General features: G+C 39.6%; 3 protein-coding genes across 4 annotated transcripts; 2 read left to right on the top strand and 1 right to left on the bottom strand.

Moving 5' to 3' along the window:
- Positions 1 to 56: 56 nt before the first annotated feature.
- On the bottom strand, positions 57 to 2,542 carry LOC140564729 (putative deoxyribonuclease TATDN3). 2 transcript variants are annotated; one of them, XM_072690352.1, is made up of 10 exons: positions 2,406 to 2,542; positions 2,264 to 2,296; positions 2,096 to 2,169; positions 1,923 to 2,007; positions 1,776 to 1,838; positions 1,446 to 1,555; positions 1,241 to 1,296; positions 1,033 to 1,145; positions 837 to 917; positions 57 to 703 (listed from the first exon to the last, which is right to left on the bottom strand). In XM_072690352.1, the coding sequence occupies exons 1-10, from the start codon at positions 2,457 to 2,459 to the stop codon at positions 560 to 562; spliced, it is 813 nt and encodes a 270-aa protein (XP_072546453.1). In that variant the 5' UTR covers positions 2,460 to 2,542; the 3' UTR covers positions 57 to 559. The 2 variants fall into 2 exon arrangements, with proteins under 2 accessions (XP_072546453.1, XP_072546454.1); XM_072690353.1 differs by having other exon boundaries at positions 837 to 914.
- Positions 2,543 to 2,734: 192 nt separating this feature from the next.
- On the top strand, positions 2,735 to 6,785 carry LOC140564728 (plasma alpha-L-fucosidase-like). Its single transcript, XM_072690351.1, has 7 exons — positions 2,735 to 3,185; positions 4,133 to 4,320; positions 4,598 to 4,937; positions 5,048 to 5,258; positions 5,629 to 5,819; positions 6,102 to 6,207; positions 6,317 to 6,785. Exons 1-7 carry the CDS (start codon positions 2,998 to 3,000, stop codon positions 6,452 to 6,454), a joined length of 1,362 nt encoding a protein of 453 aa, XP_072546452.1. The 5' UTR covers positions 2,735 to 2,997; the 3' UTR covers positions 6,455 to 6,785.
- Positions 6,786 to 7,493: 708 nt separating this feature from the next.
- LOC140564727 (plasma alpha-L-fucosidase-like) lies at positions 7,494 to 11,663 on the top strand. Its single transcript, XM_072690350.1, has 7 exons — positions 7,494 to 8,177; positions 9,052 to 9,239; positions 9,550 to 9,889; positions 10,000 to 10,210; positions 10,388 to 10,578; positions 10,849 to 10,954; positions 11,062 to 11,663. Exons 1-7 carry the CDS (start codon positions 7,990 to 7,992, stop codon positions 11,197 to 11,199), a joined length of 1,362 nt encoding a protein of 453 aa, XP_072546451.1. The 5' UTR covers positions 7,494 to 7,989; the 3' UTR covers positions 11,200 to 11,663.
- Positions 11,664 to 12,914: the final 1,251 nt, after the last annotated feature.

The following is a 12,914-nucleotide window of genomic DNA, read 5'->3' as shown; positions in this document are numbered from 1 at the left end:
TGGTCCCTGCACTCCAGCACTCTAGATTTGAAATGAGACAGATTAGAACAATGATAACATGTGGAAAGTCAGATTTAATATGACGATACTATATTAGGTCAACCATACAGCAAAGAACAAAGGTCCCTTGTATGCACGGATCACTATTTCTGTGTACCAAAGTATTTTGACTTAATTCATTATCTTAAATAAAAATGTTTCCTGTACTTTGTTGCAAATCCTTTGCCATCACAACTGGCTGAAGCAATTTGTAAACATCACTAGATGTTGGTGTCCGCCGCTGCTTTCTTGATGCCAGGACTACAATGCAGCTTCCATTCAGGTTTTGCCTGCAGTTGTATCTTCTGCAGGTTCTGTCTCTGAAACTCTCCACAGCTACTTTAGTCATGTAGTTCAGAGCACTGTCCTGCTGTAAGATAAATCTTCAAACAGTCAACTTACCATTGCACACCCTTCAAATAATGGTTACACTGCAATTTAACTTTATAGCTAGGTTCCTTTCAAACACCAGAACACTGCACTACATGATATTAACACTGGTAGTGGCCTTCTGATCTGATCACATTTTGATAAATGTCTTCAACTTGGGGAAGAGACGAAGAGCATTAAGTGTGGTGACTTCCTTGACCTTTTCCAGTGAAATTCCTTTAGTTTTAGCAATGTACTCGGCACTGACGGTGATATTCTTTGGCTCGTTCCTCACCTGCAGTCCAAAATAAATTAGGTTAGGTAATATGCAACCAAAGCAAACAAAGAAACAATGACAACAAAAAAGAAATCCGAATAGATTAAGGAATTTATTTAGGCATTCATTTCAAACGGATTAGGGGTTGTACCTGTTTCTCCGGTCCAAGAGCTGGCGAATCCGTCTCCAGACACATATTCTCCAGTGGCAGCTGTTTCACCAGTTTCTGCTTCTTAGCAGAAAAACATAAACATATATCCTTAACAATATAAAATACTAGACTTTGTGATAAAAGCATTTTAATTTAGAACTTAATAGATTTAGAAAATTCTCTTCCAGACAATTACCTGCTCGCTTCTTACAATCGATGGCGGTATAGAAAAGAAATATCCTGCACGGACACCCTCCATTGCAACTGAGGGTTTCCCATCAAATGCATGAAGGAGGACATTTTCTACACCTGGTTTAAACAAATGATAAAGTGCTTAAAGTCTAGTTCACATTAAATGGTCAATGGCTGGAGGTTCCATCAGCGCAGTGTAGAAGACAGGTTACCTAGTTCCTTTAAAAGATGAATGGTAGGTCTTCCAGCAGATCTTGAGTGGACATTCCTGACAGATAGTGAATTTTACATTTTCACCTTTTTATGTCAAGGCATATGACAGTACCCTACTCATGCATATACTGTGTGTAATACTATTTAAAAGCCTTATAACTACTAATAAATTGATTATGTCAAAATGGTCCATCTGAGACGTACAGAGGTAGATTTAGCTGCTTTGCGAGCTCTGCTTGCCGAATAAGCACTTGTCTCTGGCTTTCTTTCCCTGCATCACTGTTGACCACCCGGGGTGTGAAGTCAAGGCCAACCTGCAAAACACACAAAGCCAGATTACTTTTAGTGAGGCAGAGTTTGCTAAAATACAATTTATTTATTACTTAGGGTAGGAGATATGGCAAAAACATACCTATATAATAATAAATACAATATATAAATATCATGATACTTGGAGACAAATTTATGATATTTTACAATGTGTGGTTTACACTGATTTCTTATACAAGTTGAAATAGATTTGAAATGCCTTACCTCACCAATAGCCACAATGTGTTCTTTATATGTTTCGATTAAGGGTAAGGCCAAGTCTAGATCCTGTGAAGAACAAAAACAAGTGTATTAAACTAAAACATCTGAGGGGAAAATCACACAAATCATGAATCATGCCACAGCTCTTACCTCTAGTAACGCCCCCCTGGGCTGTTCTGGGTCTTGGCCTTGAACAGGGTGAACCCCAAGACAAGGCATCACAAAACCAGGAAACCTGAAAGAAAACAAGAACATCTGCAGTACAAAGATCACAAACAAAGACCACCCATCATATGCCTGCCTGTACAAGAAATGTGGCCTACCTCTGTGACAGCTGAATGATTTTCTCAAACTCCTCAGCATGTTCTGCCACAGCAAGAAGAGCCAGGACTCCAGTCTGGAATAATACAGAATAAACACCCCAAAGCTACTAAACAAGCTGCACATGACAAGAAATACAATACGGAAGGCATGCATTACAATGCTATTACCTGTTTTGCCTGCTCAATAACATGACCGATGTCCTTTTTGGGAGAAATATAAAAAGGGTCAGTGCCAAGCTGATGTAGCTATAGGTAAAGATTTAGGAGTGTTGCAAAGCCCAGAAAACAAAGTTACAGATCCAAGTCTTACGTCATCAAACTCCCCAGCAGAGATATGACAGTGGCAATCAATATAGCCCTGCATGAACCCTCTGTAAGATAAATCGTTCACTAGAATAAGTATTTATATGTTAAAGAAGAAGCGATCATAGCTCAGCTTGTCGCTACCGGATATGACACAACGCACAGAGCGCAGGATGCGCAGGATTTGCGCAGTTTCGCTGATCTACAAATCATCCCTGACTCTTTGTCGTATGGTGTAGCGATCACTCTGTCCAAAGTCTCGTTGTTCAAGAGTTCAAGTTGTTCAAGTCTTGTACACTTAAGCAACTTGCATTAGGTGTTCAGTATGTTAGCGTTCTACTGCCGAAAACCTATTTGCTGTAGAATAATAAAAAAATAAATGGATGAACTGGATCTGGCAACCATGCTGCCGACATTTGTTTAATGAGGAAATGCAGCAGCACTGTTTTGGTTGCAGTGCTGCTTGGTCGGTAGTTTCCTTTTCTATTGTAAATTAGCTGTCACATGAGCTGGGAGATCATAGGACACTGTGTGATCTGCAAAGAGTTTAACCACTGGAGAGCTTCCCTTCCCTGAGCACAGCAGGCGAGTGCGTAAACATGGGTGCACCAAGCCTGTGCGTTTTTCTCTTATTCGCGTTGATGGGAGGCTGTCTTTGTCAGTATGAACCTACGTGGGATTCGATAGATTCAAGACCTGTGCCTGAATGGTTTGATCAAGCCAAGTTTGGGATTTTTATACACTGGGGTGTGTTTTCAGTTCCCAGCTACGGAGACGAATGGTTCTGGTAAGTAACACAAGTCCAGTGTTGCAGATCAGTGGGTGATCAAATGCCAGTCTTATTTACCTATAAAAACTAGAGTGGTTCTGATCTTTTTCCTTGAAGGCATCAACAAGGTCTTAATGTCAACCAGTCACTGTCCTGCTACATCTTCATGACTGGATAGTGTAGATCTGTATAGTTTATAGGAGCCAGAGCAATCTGTGTATTATATCATTAAGAACTTTTTATGATAACAAAATGTTTAACATGTCATGCAATGGCGCGCCTGGACCAGGGAAGGGGAAGTGCTTTGCTCAAAGGACAGACAGTGGACAGACACTGAACGCACCCCACTGTGATCAGTAACCCAGGGCTGTAACCACCGGGCCACCACTGCGCCTTGAATAATGCATAAATAATAAGTCAGACCTAATAATTATTGCCACCAGCATGACTAACCTCCATGGTTTTATATACATTTTGGGCTCACAATTTACCTAAGAAGTGGAACAACTGCAGAATGTCTTTGTACCTGTAGTCAGTGAACTTGAACTTGTCATAATGAGTAAGTTTTCTACCCCTTATAAAACACATCTTTAACCAGGCACTGCCAGGGATTTTGGGCCCCATTAAAGAAATTGCACTGGGCCCAATTAATACATTTTTCACGGCCCTCAAAATCGGTCTAACAAATCCCACTAACAAATAAATAACTCTAAAACTACTATTATTTCCTTAAGAATCTTATAAGTTAGTAGTAGTAAATTCAGGCAATTACAATAGTTTACTCTTGGATGGTACACAGATACTACAGATTACTACTGGAAAGAACAATTGCTACATTGCTAAACAAGTAGTACTCATCATCAAAAAAAAATCATATCGTTTCTTATAGTTGTTGCTGCAGTTCTTTGTCATATGGCAAATATTGCATTGATAAAGATAAATCTTTTAAATAAATCTGTCTACAGGTGGTTTTGGAAAGGCCTAAAAATACCAAACTATGTGTTCTTTATGGCGGCAAACTACCCCCCTACATTCCAGTATCAAGACTTTGCACCACAGTTTACAGCTGAGTTCTTTGATCCAAAGCAGTGGACCGATCTCTTTGCAGCGTCAGGAGCAAAGTATATTGTCCTCACAACTAAACATCACGAAGGTGGGTGTGATTTTAATACCCAGTCATGTGTTGAAATGGAAATTTCTTTTCACTTGTGCAGTGCCTTTGTTTTTTTTTACTTCCTTAATACATAACAGCAACTTCTCATCTCTCGCAGAACGCACAAAGATTTCACTTAATGCAGCCGAACTTAATTTCCCATTTTATTTTCCGTATTTTACCAATTAACACCTGATGCTTTTAGCATGTAAGAAGTATAAAACTGATGCACTTATGAAAAAGGTATGAGACTAAACATACACATGTTATTTCTCAGGTTACACCTTGTGGGGCTCAAAGTACTCATGGAACTGGAATGCAGTGGATGTTGGGCCAAAGCAAGACCTGGTGGATGCGATAGCCACCACCTTACGGAAGAACACTGACTTGCGCCTTGGACTCTACCACTCACAGTTTGAGTGGTTTCACCCTCTTTTCAGAGCAGATGCTGCCAACAACTTTAAAACCAATGTATTTGCACGTGAGAAGTCCCTGCCTGAGCTTTATGAGCTCGTGAACAAGTACAAACCTGAGCTGCTGTGGTCTGATGGAGATGGAGATGCCCCTCCCGAGTACTGGAACAGCACCGGGTTTCTGGCCTGGCTATACAACGAGAGGTGAAGATATTATTCGCTGTGTCACGATCATAGTCATGCATGGCTCTGCGACGGCGGTGTCCGTGTTGAAATGTTACCACATGTATTGAACAGTGTTTGTGTATTTGCAGCCCTGTTCGTGAGACAGTTGTAACTAATGACCGCTGGGGAAAGGACTGTATTTGTAAGCATGGTGGATATTACACCTGCGCTGACCGGTACAACCCTGGACACCTGCTGAAGCACAAATGGGAGAGCTGCATGTCCACTGACAAGCATTCTTGGGGCTTTAGAAGAGAAGCACAACTCAGCGACTACCTCACCATTGAGGAGCTGCTTAAGGTGAGTCTGAAATGTGTGTATAGCATGTGGAAATCCGTTGTTATTGTATAATCAGAACAATTAGCTTGTGTAATTTAGCACCTCAGACAATAATGACCCTAATTATTGACCTATAACAACATATATTGTATTTGTTGACATTCTGGGATATAATACTAATAATAATTAAAATAATAATAAGTTTTTCCATTAGAACAAAACAAAATACTAAATTGTATATACTGTTTATTACATACACATAATTAAGAGGCACTTTGGCTTCAGAATAATTATCTCCCAGTGCAACATTTAAAAAACAATTAATTAAAGATAAACTTATGTGTTATAATTATATGTATAATAAGTCCATGCCCATCTGCTTGCTTTAAAGAGCCTTATAGAGACTGTGTCATGTGGGGGGAATCTTCTGCTGAATGTGGGTCCAACACACGATGGCCGCATCATTCCCGTGTTTGAGGAGAGGCTTCGACAGATGGGGCAGTGGCTAAACGTGAATGGGGAAGGAATCTACAACACTACTGCATGGAGAGCTCAGAATGACAGTGTTACACCTGGAATCTGGTGAGCTCCTTTATCAGTGCAATTTCACAGTCAATAAACACAGATCAGATTTCATAGATTGAACAATAAAACACCTCAAAGGAAAAGAAAGGAATCATAAACATGAGGAATTTTCTTTAAGTTTGAGGAGTTTCTTAAAGCATATTTAGTAATGCTTCTATTAATCCTATCAGTGTAAGCGTGCTTCTTTTGATAGGATGCACACTTAGCATCATTAAACCACTGTCAACAATCAAATTCATACAGTGTTCAATTGTGTGTTTTTTTTTTTTAATCCAAAAGGTACACATGGAGAAGGGAAACTAAGGCAATCTATGCATTCTTGCTTTCATGGCCAAATAACGGATATGTCGTTCTGACTGAACCTGTTGTGACACATAGTACTCAGGTAACAGTGTAAATGTTTTACTGCCGATTCACTCACATGAATGCAATGCATTTTCCTCTTATTACAACCATTTCTATGTTTTGTGGTTAATCTTTGCTCTTTAAATCAGGTTGTGTTGCTGGGCCATAAACCACTGAAGTTTGACCCACTAAAACCCAGTGGTCTCCAGGTTTACCTGCCTACTCTTACTCCTAATGAGATGCCGTGCTCCTGGGCCTGGACCCTGCGACTGACTGGTGCAGCTTAGTCACATAGTTGGGGACGTTTGTTCTTTCAGTCATTTAGATTTTTTACTTTGAAACAAGCGTATGGAGGTTTTGTCTTTTTTTTTTATCTTTTTTTTTTTTTGCAGTACTTTTTTGTCTTTATTATAATGCTGTGAAATTCAGTTTGTGCTCAATTTATGATTGCTGAATGATTTTATATTTGATTCATTTTGCACTGTTTTTCTGTTTTGGGATGATTAAAGGGGAACTGTATATTAATTTTAAACTGCTGCTCAAGCGAGAATTATGACTTTTATCTGAAACCCTTTTTTAAGCATTGTGATGATCTACACCAATAAATTTGAAAAAGCCCTCAGTTTACCGCTTCTTTAATTAAGCGTTGCAGTTATACATCCTATACTTAGGCATTAATTGATTCAGGCTATACTTTGGTGCTATCGTAAAGTAAAGGAACTTGCTAAGCTTTATGAAAGCATTGTAGGCATTTGTGCTAGAAGGCATATCACTCTGAACACTGTCAGAATTCAGATGATGTTAAGGTTATGATGCTTTTGGGAAACCCACTTACATATTATTCTTACAATCACTTGTATGATTATATTAAGTTATACTACACTATGATCATTATCTTATAATAGTGTGATTATTTTGCACACCTGACCAAGTTGTTTTGACTAGAGGAGGATGGGCCCCCCTTGGGAGTCTTGGTTCCTCCCAAGGTTTCTTCCTCCAGCTCTGATGGAGTTTTTTTTTTGCCACTGTCGCCTTTGGCTTGCTTTTTCATGTCTTTTAATGTTGTTGATCTCTTGTCCTCTTACTGATTACTGATTTTATAAAGCTGCTTTGTGACAACACCAGTTGTAAAAGCGCTATACATTTTCCCCCCAAATAATTGGATCAGAAAGTGCTCAGTTTACTGAATAATGGTATCGTCTGTGTGTCACCAAGACACGTACTACATATAATCCATTTTTTCAGTCTTTGTTTATCTTAAGTCACAATTTCGGCTTGAAGACTTTCACTTGCGCCCTCCAGCGTCGAGGGCACGTTTTTAGTGTGCCATGAGAAATGGGGAGCGCGCAGGCCCTCCTTCAAAGCGGTATTTCTGGAAAACATAAGGATGTGTTTGACACGTATTAAACGCTGCCTAAAAGCCTATTGGGGCAGGAAGGCACCCAGCCATGTCCGAGTCGCAGTTCAGTAATCTAGCCTTCTGTTGTATTTGGCGAAAATGCTAATGGCTAATGGCAACGCAGCTAACCGCTCGTACGTCGCACCGGCAGTGACCTGGTGATACCTTGGCAACGCCAGGACGCCTTTATGACTCGGCTACAGAGACCTTCATCACTCCACCGCCTCACCAAGTCCGCTAGCACCAGCTCTCCCAGTCTCACACACAATGAGCATAACAACCTGCATTTCAACGAGGAAGTGCAGCAGTTTTCTGGTTTTTCTGGTTGATCACATGAGCTAGGAGCAAGCGGCACCATGTGATCCGCACAGGGTTTAACCACCGGAGAACTTGCCTGTGACTAGAGCAGGCCAGGGTAGAAACATGGGTGCACCAAGCCTGTGGGTTTTATCTTTCTCCTTGTTGATGGGAGGCTGTGTTTGTCAGTATAAACCTACGTGGGATTCGATAGATTCAAGACCTGTGCCTGAATGGTTTGATCAAGCCAAGTTTGGGATTTTTATACACTGGGGGGTGTTTTCAGTCCCCAGCTACGGAAGCGAATGGTTCTGGTGAGTTTATTTCTTGCACGCATTAAAAGCTTGGATTCAGTGTTTTCAAAAAACAAGTTCTGTGTTGCAGAGAAATGTATAAAATAATGGCATAATTTAAAAAAATGATCTGTGACAATATTGATATTTATATATGATATTTGCGTACAAATGGAGATCGCAGTCTATTAAGAGCCGGTTCCGGGTTGTGTTTATGGCTGGCTAGCTTTTTCTATATATGCATATCTATGTATTAATCTATTTATTTATAATATATTATTATAATTTATTATATAATCTATTTCTGGAAATTTCCCATTCCTGGTACATCGTGCAATAATATTACTATGTGCAGTAACTTACTTAAAATGTTTTATAAAAAAGTAAAGATGATATTAACTATTTATTCTGTTCTGTGTGTTTTTATGTCTATCAGTGCTGTCTGTCTACTTGTCTAGCGTAATTGTTATATTTGCACATTGAAGTCTCGTTTAGCTCAGCAGTCCTGCTGTGTATAGTCTAAATGACAATAACGTTCACTATGACTTTGACATAGTACTTATATTCTTGTAATGCAAAAAAAATAATTTTTTGGAGCCAATATATAACATTTAAAGTTGATTTAAAATTACATCAAATGTTGTATTGTATGCTTTTCCTAACCAACAGACAGTCAGTATAACTGATTGAAATACACTTCAAGCCACTTCTGTGTTATTATGCTTACTTTGGGCTTATCTAACTTAGAAATTGAACCATTAATTGTACATTATCAAATAAGTTTAATACAATACTAGAGAAATCATGAAGTGTTTTATAGTGCTGTTGCAGTTTTTTGCATTAAGGTAGATATTGAATTGGATAAACAAAATCTTTTAAACGAATCTGTCTACAGGTGGTATTGGCAAGGCCAGAAAATACCAGACTATGTTTCCTTCATGCTGAAAAACTTTCCCCCCGGATTCCAGTATCAAGACTTTGCCCCAAGGTTTACCGCAGAGTTCTTTGACCCAAAGTGGTGGACGGACCTCTTTGCAGCATCAGGAGCAAAGTATATTGTCCTCACAAGTAAACATCATGAAGGTTGGTGTGATTGTAAACATTATAGAAAGTAACTAACTGTGTATACTGTTAGTGCTGTAATGACTGCTTGGGTCCAGCAGATGGTGCGAAACATTTGCCAAAAGCCTAACTAATAAACATGACTGCTTTCTGTTAGCGATGTCTTTGTCTTTTTTTTGTATGGAAATACACAAAAATCAGGGAATTGTTAGTACTTTTTACAGCTCAGTAAATTGTTCTTAGTATTTTACAAGATCTAAAAAAGGATAATTGATGAAATTATCCGGCACTGCAGTGAAGTTAGACTAAACATACATATGTTATTTCTCAGGTTACACCATGTGGGGCTCAAAGTACTCATGGAACTGGAATGCAATGGATGTTGGGCCAAAGCGAGACCTGGTGGATGCGATAGCCACCTCCTTACGGAAGAACACTGACTTGCGCCTTGGACTCTACCACTCGCAGTTTGAGTGGTTTCACCCTCTTTTCAGAGCAGACGCTGCCAACAACTTTAAAACCAATGTATTTGCACGTGAGAAGTCCCTGCCTGAACTTTATGAGCTCGTGAACAAGTACAAACCTGAGCTGCTGTGGTCTGATGGAGATGGAGATGCCCCTCCCGAGTACTGGAACAGCACCGGGTTTCTGGCCTGGCTATACAACGAGAGGTGAAGATATTATTCGCTGTGTCACGATCATAGTCATGCATGGCGCTGCGACGGCGGTGTCCGTGTTGAAATGTTACCACATGTATTGAACAGTGTTTGTGTATTTGCAGCCCTGTTCGTGAGACAGTTGTAACTAATGACCGCTGGGGAAAGGACTGTATTTGTAAGCATGGTGGATATTACACCTGCACTGACCGGTACAACCCTGGACACCTGCTGAAGCACAAATGGGAGAGCTGCATATCCATTGACAAGCATTCTTGGGGCTTTAGAAGAGAAGCACAACTCAGCGACTACCTCACCATTGAGGAGCTGCTTAAGGTGAGTTCAGTGATCAGCAATACTTTGCAATGTAAATAAAGCATGTGGAAATGTGAAAATTATAATTTGATATAATTTAGTATCTCAGATAATAAAGACCTTAATCTCGAAAATTGTAGTTGTATGTGCTGTCATTCTAATGTACAATATGTCTGTGTTACTCTGCTTGCTTTAAAGAGCTTCATAGAGACTGTGTCATGTGGGGGGAATCTGCTGCTGAATGTGGGTCCAACACACGATGGCCGCATCACTCCTGTGTTTGAGGAGAGGCTTCGACAGATGGGGCAGTGGCTAAACGTGAATGGGGAAGGAATCTACAACACTACTGCATGGAGAGCTCAGAATGACAGTGTTACACCTGGAATCTGGTGAGCTCCTTTATCAGTGCAATTTCACAGTCAATAAACACAACAGATTGTAGTATTTAAACATCCAATGTTTAGTTAGATTTAGAATAAATAGTTAGAATAAACATCTTTAATCAATTATTAGAACTGCTGTTGTATTAGTACTGCTACTGTTAAGTCAATTAGTGTAAGACATGCTTCTGAATGGAAGGAGGCACACAATATGAAGCATTATGCAAAATCATTATGTAAAAATTTAAATACATTCACATGTGTATTTTCATCCAAAAGGTACACATGGAGACCACAGGAGAAGGCAATCTATGCATTCTTACTTTCATGGCCAAATAAAGGATATGTTGTCCTGGCTGAACCTGTTGTGACAGATAGTACACAGGTAACTCTGTTTATTGTTTCATTGCTGTGTCATCCACCATAATGTTGTGTATGTTTTTCCTTTGTACAGAACCATTTTTTGTGGTTAATCTTTGCTTTTTAAATCAGGTGGTGTTGCTGGGCCATAAACCACTGAAGTTCGACCCGCTAAAACCCAGTGGTCTCCAGATTTACCTGCCTACTCTGCCCCCTAATGAGATGCCGTGCTCCTGGGCCTGGACCCTACGACTCACTGGTGCAAATTAGTCACATAGTTGGGGATGTTTGTCATCCTCAGTAGTTAAACTCCCAAAGAGGGACCAGTTATTTAGGTGGTTCATATGGCAATAAGGGTATGAAGAAATACATTTTATTCTTTAAGCATGATTGTTTTTTAAATATTTTATTTTGCACAACATTTTTATGGGTGTAATTATCTCAAATGCTTACATTGTCTTTATTGTAATGCTGTCAATGTCAGTTTGTGTTCAGTTAATGACTACTGAATGGTTTTATGATTGTGATTGCATTTGCACTATTTTTTTGTTTTGGAATGATGAAAGGGGAACTGTATATTACTTTTAAACTGCTGCTCATGGAAGAAATATGTCCAACAGAGAGAAAAAACACTGTCGTATTTAAAAATGCTAATTTCTGTCTCTGATTCTGACTCTATTCATTTTTTAAAAATAATTGCAATGGTTTATAACAATAAACTTTCTTTAAATCTGTGTTTAAAGCTTTTTACCTAACATTTACTAGCTATTAACTCACAATTATATTGCAATTATAAATACCACTAATGGGCAGTGGTGTTTTTGCAAAAGAAGGGTCTTACTTAGCATTGTGGGTATATGGATCAGGAAGCATGCTGTATCTAAACTGGAGAATAACAGTGTAAGGAATCACGTTTAGTGCCTTTAAGAATTACCATATAACTCTGTGACTTCATGTGTCTCTAGAAACATTCTTGAAAATCAGTATAAACAAGTTCATTTGAATAGACCTGTGTGTGGGTGGTTAAAATATCTGCCATAGTAGACTTACGAAAGGACTGGGAATCCGAGAGCGTCACATGCCACACCAAGACACACGTGCTTACCCCCCCCCCAGAAACTCCCTATCTGAGTTATTCAGGACAGCCGTGCCAAGAATAGCACTGCACTGTTTATGCAGATCACAGGCCCCTTCAACTTAAGCTGGGGTTAAAGCGATTGAATGAACAATAAGGTGCAGTGCCTACCTATATTATCTCCTGTGCTGCTGTATGTAACCAGTGTTTACCTCTTTACATTGTTTGCCAGAAGTTGATGGTTTCTGAACAGGGCATGGTGTGAATGAATGCAAGGAAAGACACTGATTTGCAGTCTTATGGGTCATCTTCCATGAGGTTATGTGTGATGGAGAGGGGACTGGCCAAGAGTGGTGGTATAATCAGAATATCTGTATACCTTGACAAGAAGAGATGCAGTGCAGAGAATACAGCATTTTGTCAGAGAATTGCACATTGAAGGTTTTCTTTAGAAGCCTGACTATTTCCCGAACAGGCGGCTGTGAATCTGGCCTTTATTTTTGTTGTTTTGTTTAACACAGTGAATGTCAAGAGTCTAGTTCACTCAGAATGTCCAGGAAGTTTCAGGAATTTATTATTGGTTCATTTTTAGAAACATGCACACTCTCGTTCAATGCTAACACCTTTAGTTTAATAACGATGTTGCTCTGGTGCAGTCCCACTGACACATTCAGGGGTAATAAATGAGTTTCAGGGTCATTTGGGCCACTATCAGTTCTGCCAGCTTCAGGGTGGCTGTCTGCAAACAGAGAGTTATGATGCTGGCTATTAAACCACAGCTGCGTTCATCTTCTTGACAGGAATAATCAGGATGCTGGAAATGCAGGAGCTGCAGTTAGCCCATCTTGAAAACGACAGATCATTCCTTCAGGTTTTAACCATCCCATCGCTTTATGGTCGTGCCTATGCA

This window comes from Salminus brasiliensis, chromosome 10, assembly GCF_030463535.1.
Source record: "Salminus brasiliensis chromosome 10, fSalBra1.hap2, whole genome shotgun sequence".
Classification (NCBI taxonomy): Eukaryota; Metazoa; Chordata; class Actinopteri; order Characiformes; family Bryconidae; genus Salminus; species Salminus brasiliensis.
Note: the sequence above shows the minus strand (reverse complement) of the source record. Positions and strands in the feature narration are given on the sequence as shown.

Bases quoted from the DNA above. Each gene is read 5' to 3' on its own strand.
- LOC140564729 (XM_072690352.1), bottom strand. From the start codon at position 2,459: ATGCAGGGCTATATTGATTGCCACTGTCATATCTCTGCTGGGGAGTTT. The intron at 2,297-2,405 runs GTAAGACTTGGA...TCTCCCAAAAAG, and splicing joins CTGCTGGGGAGTTTGATGAC to GACATCGGTCATGTTATTGA. The intron at 918-1,032 runs GTAATTGTCTGG...TTTTCTGCTAAG, and splicing joins CGATTGTAAGAAGCGAGCAG to AAGCAGAAACTGGTGAAACA.
- LOC140564728 (XM_072690351.1), top strand. From the start codon at position 2,998: ATGGGTGCACCAAGCCTGTGCGTTTTTCTCTTATTCGCGTTGATGGGA. The intron at 4,938-5,047 runs GTGAAGATATTA...GTGTATTTGCAG, and splicing joins GCCTGGCTATACAACGAGAG to CCCTGTTCGTGAGACAGTTG. The intron at 5,259-5,628 runs GTGAGTCTGAAA...CTTGCTTTAAAG, and splicing joins CCATTGAGGAGCTGCTTAAG to AGCCTTATAGAGACTGTGTC.
- LOC140564727 (XM_072690350.1), top strand. From the start codon at position 7,990: ATGGGTGCACCAAGCCTGTGGGTTTTATCTTTCTCCTTGTTGATGGGA. The intron at 9,240-9,549 runs GTTGGTGTGATT...GTTATTTCTCAG, and splicing joins CACAAGTAAACATCATGAAG to GTTACACCATGTGGGGCTCA. The intron at 9,890-9,999 runs GTGAAGATATTA...GTGTATTTGCAG, and splicing joins GCCTGGCTATACAACGAGAG to CCCTGTTCGTGAGACAGTTG.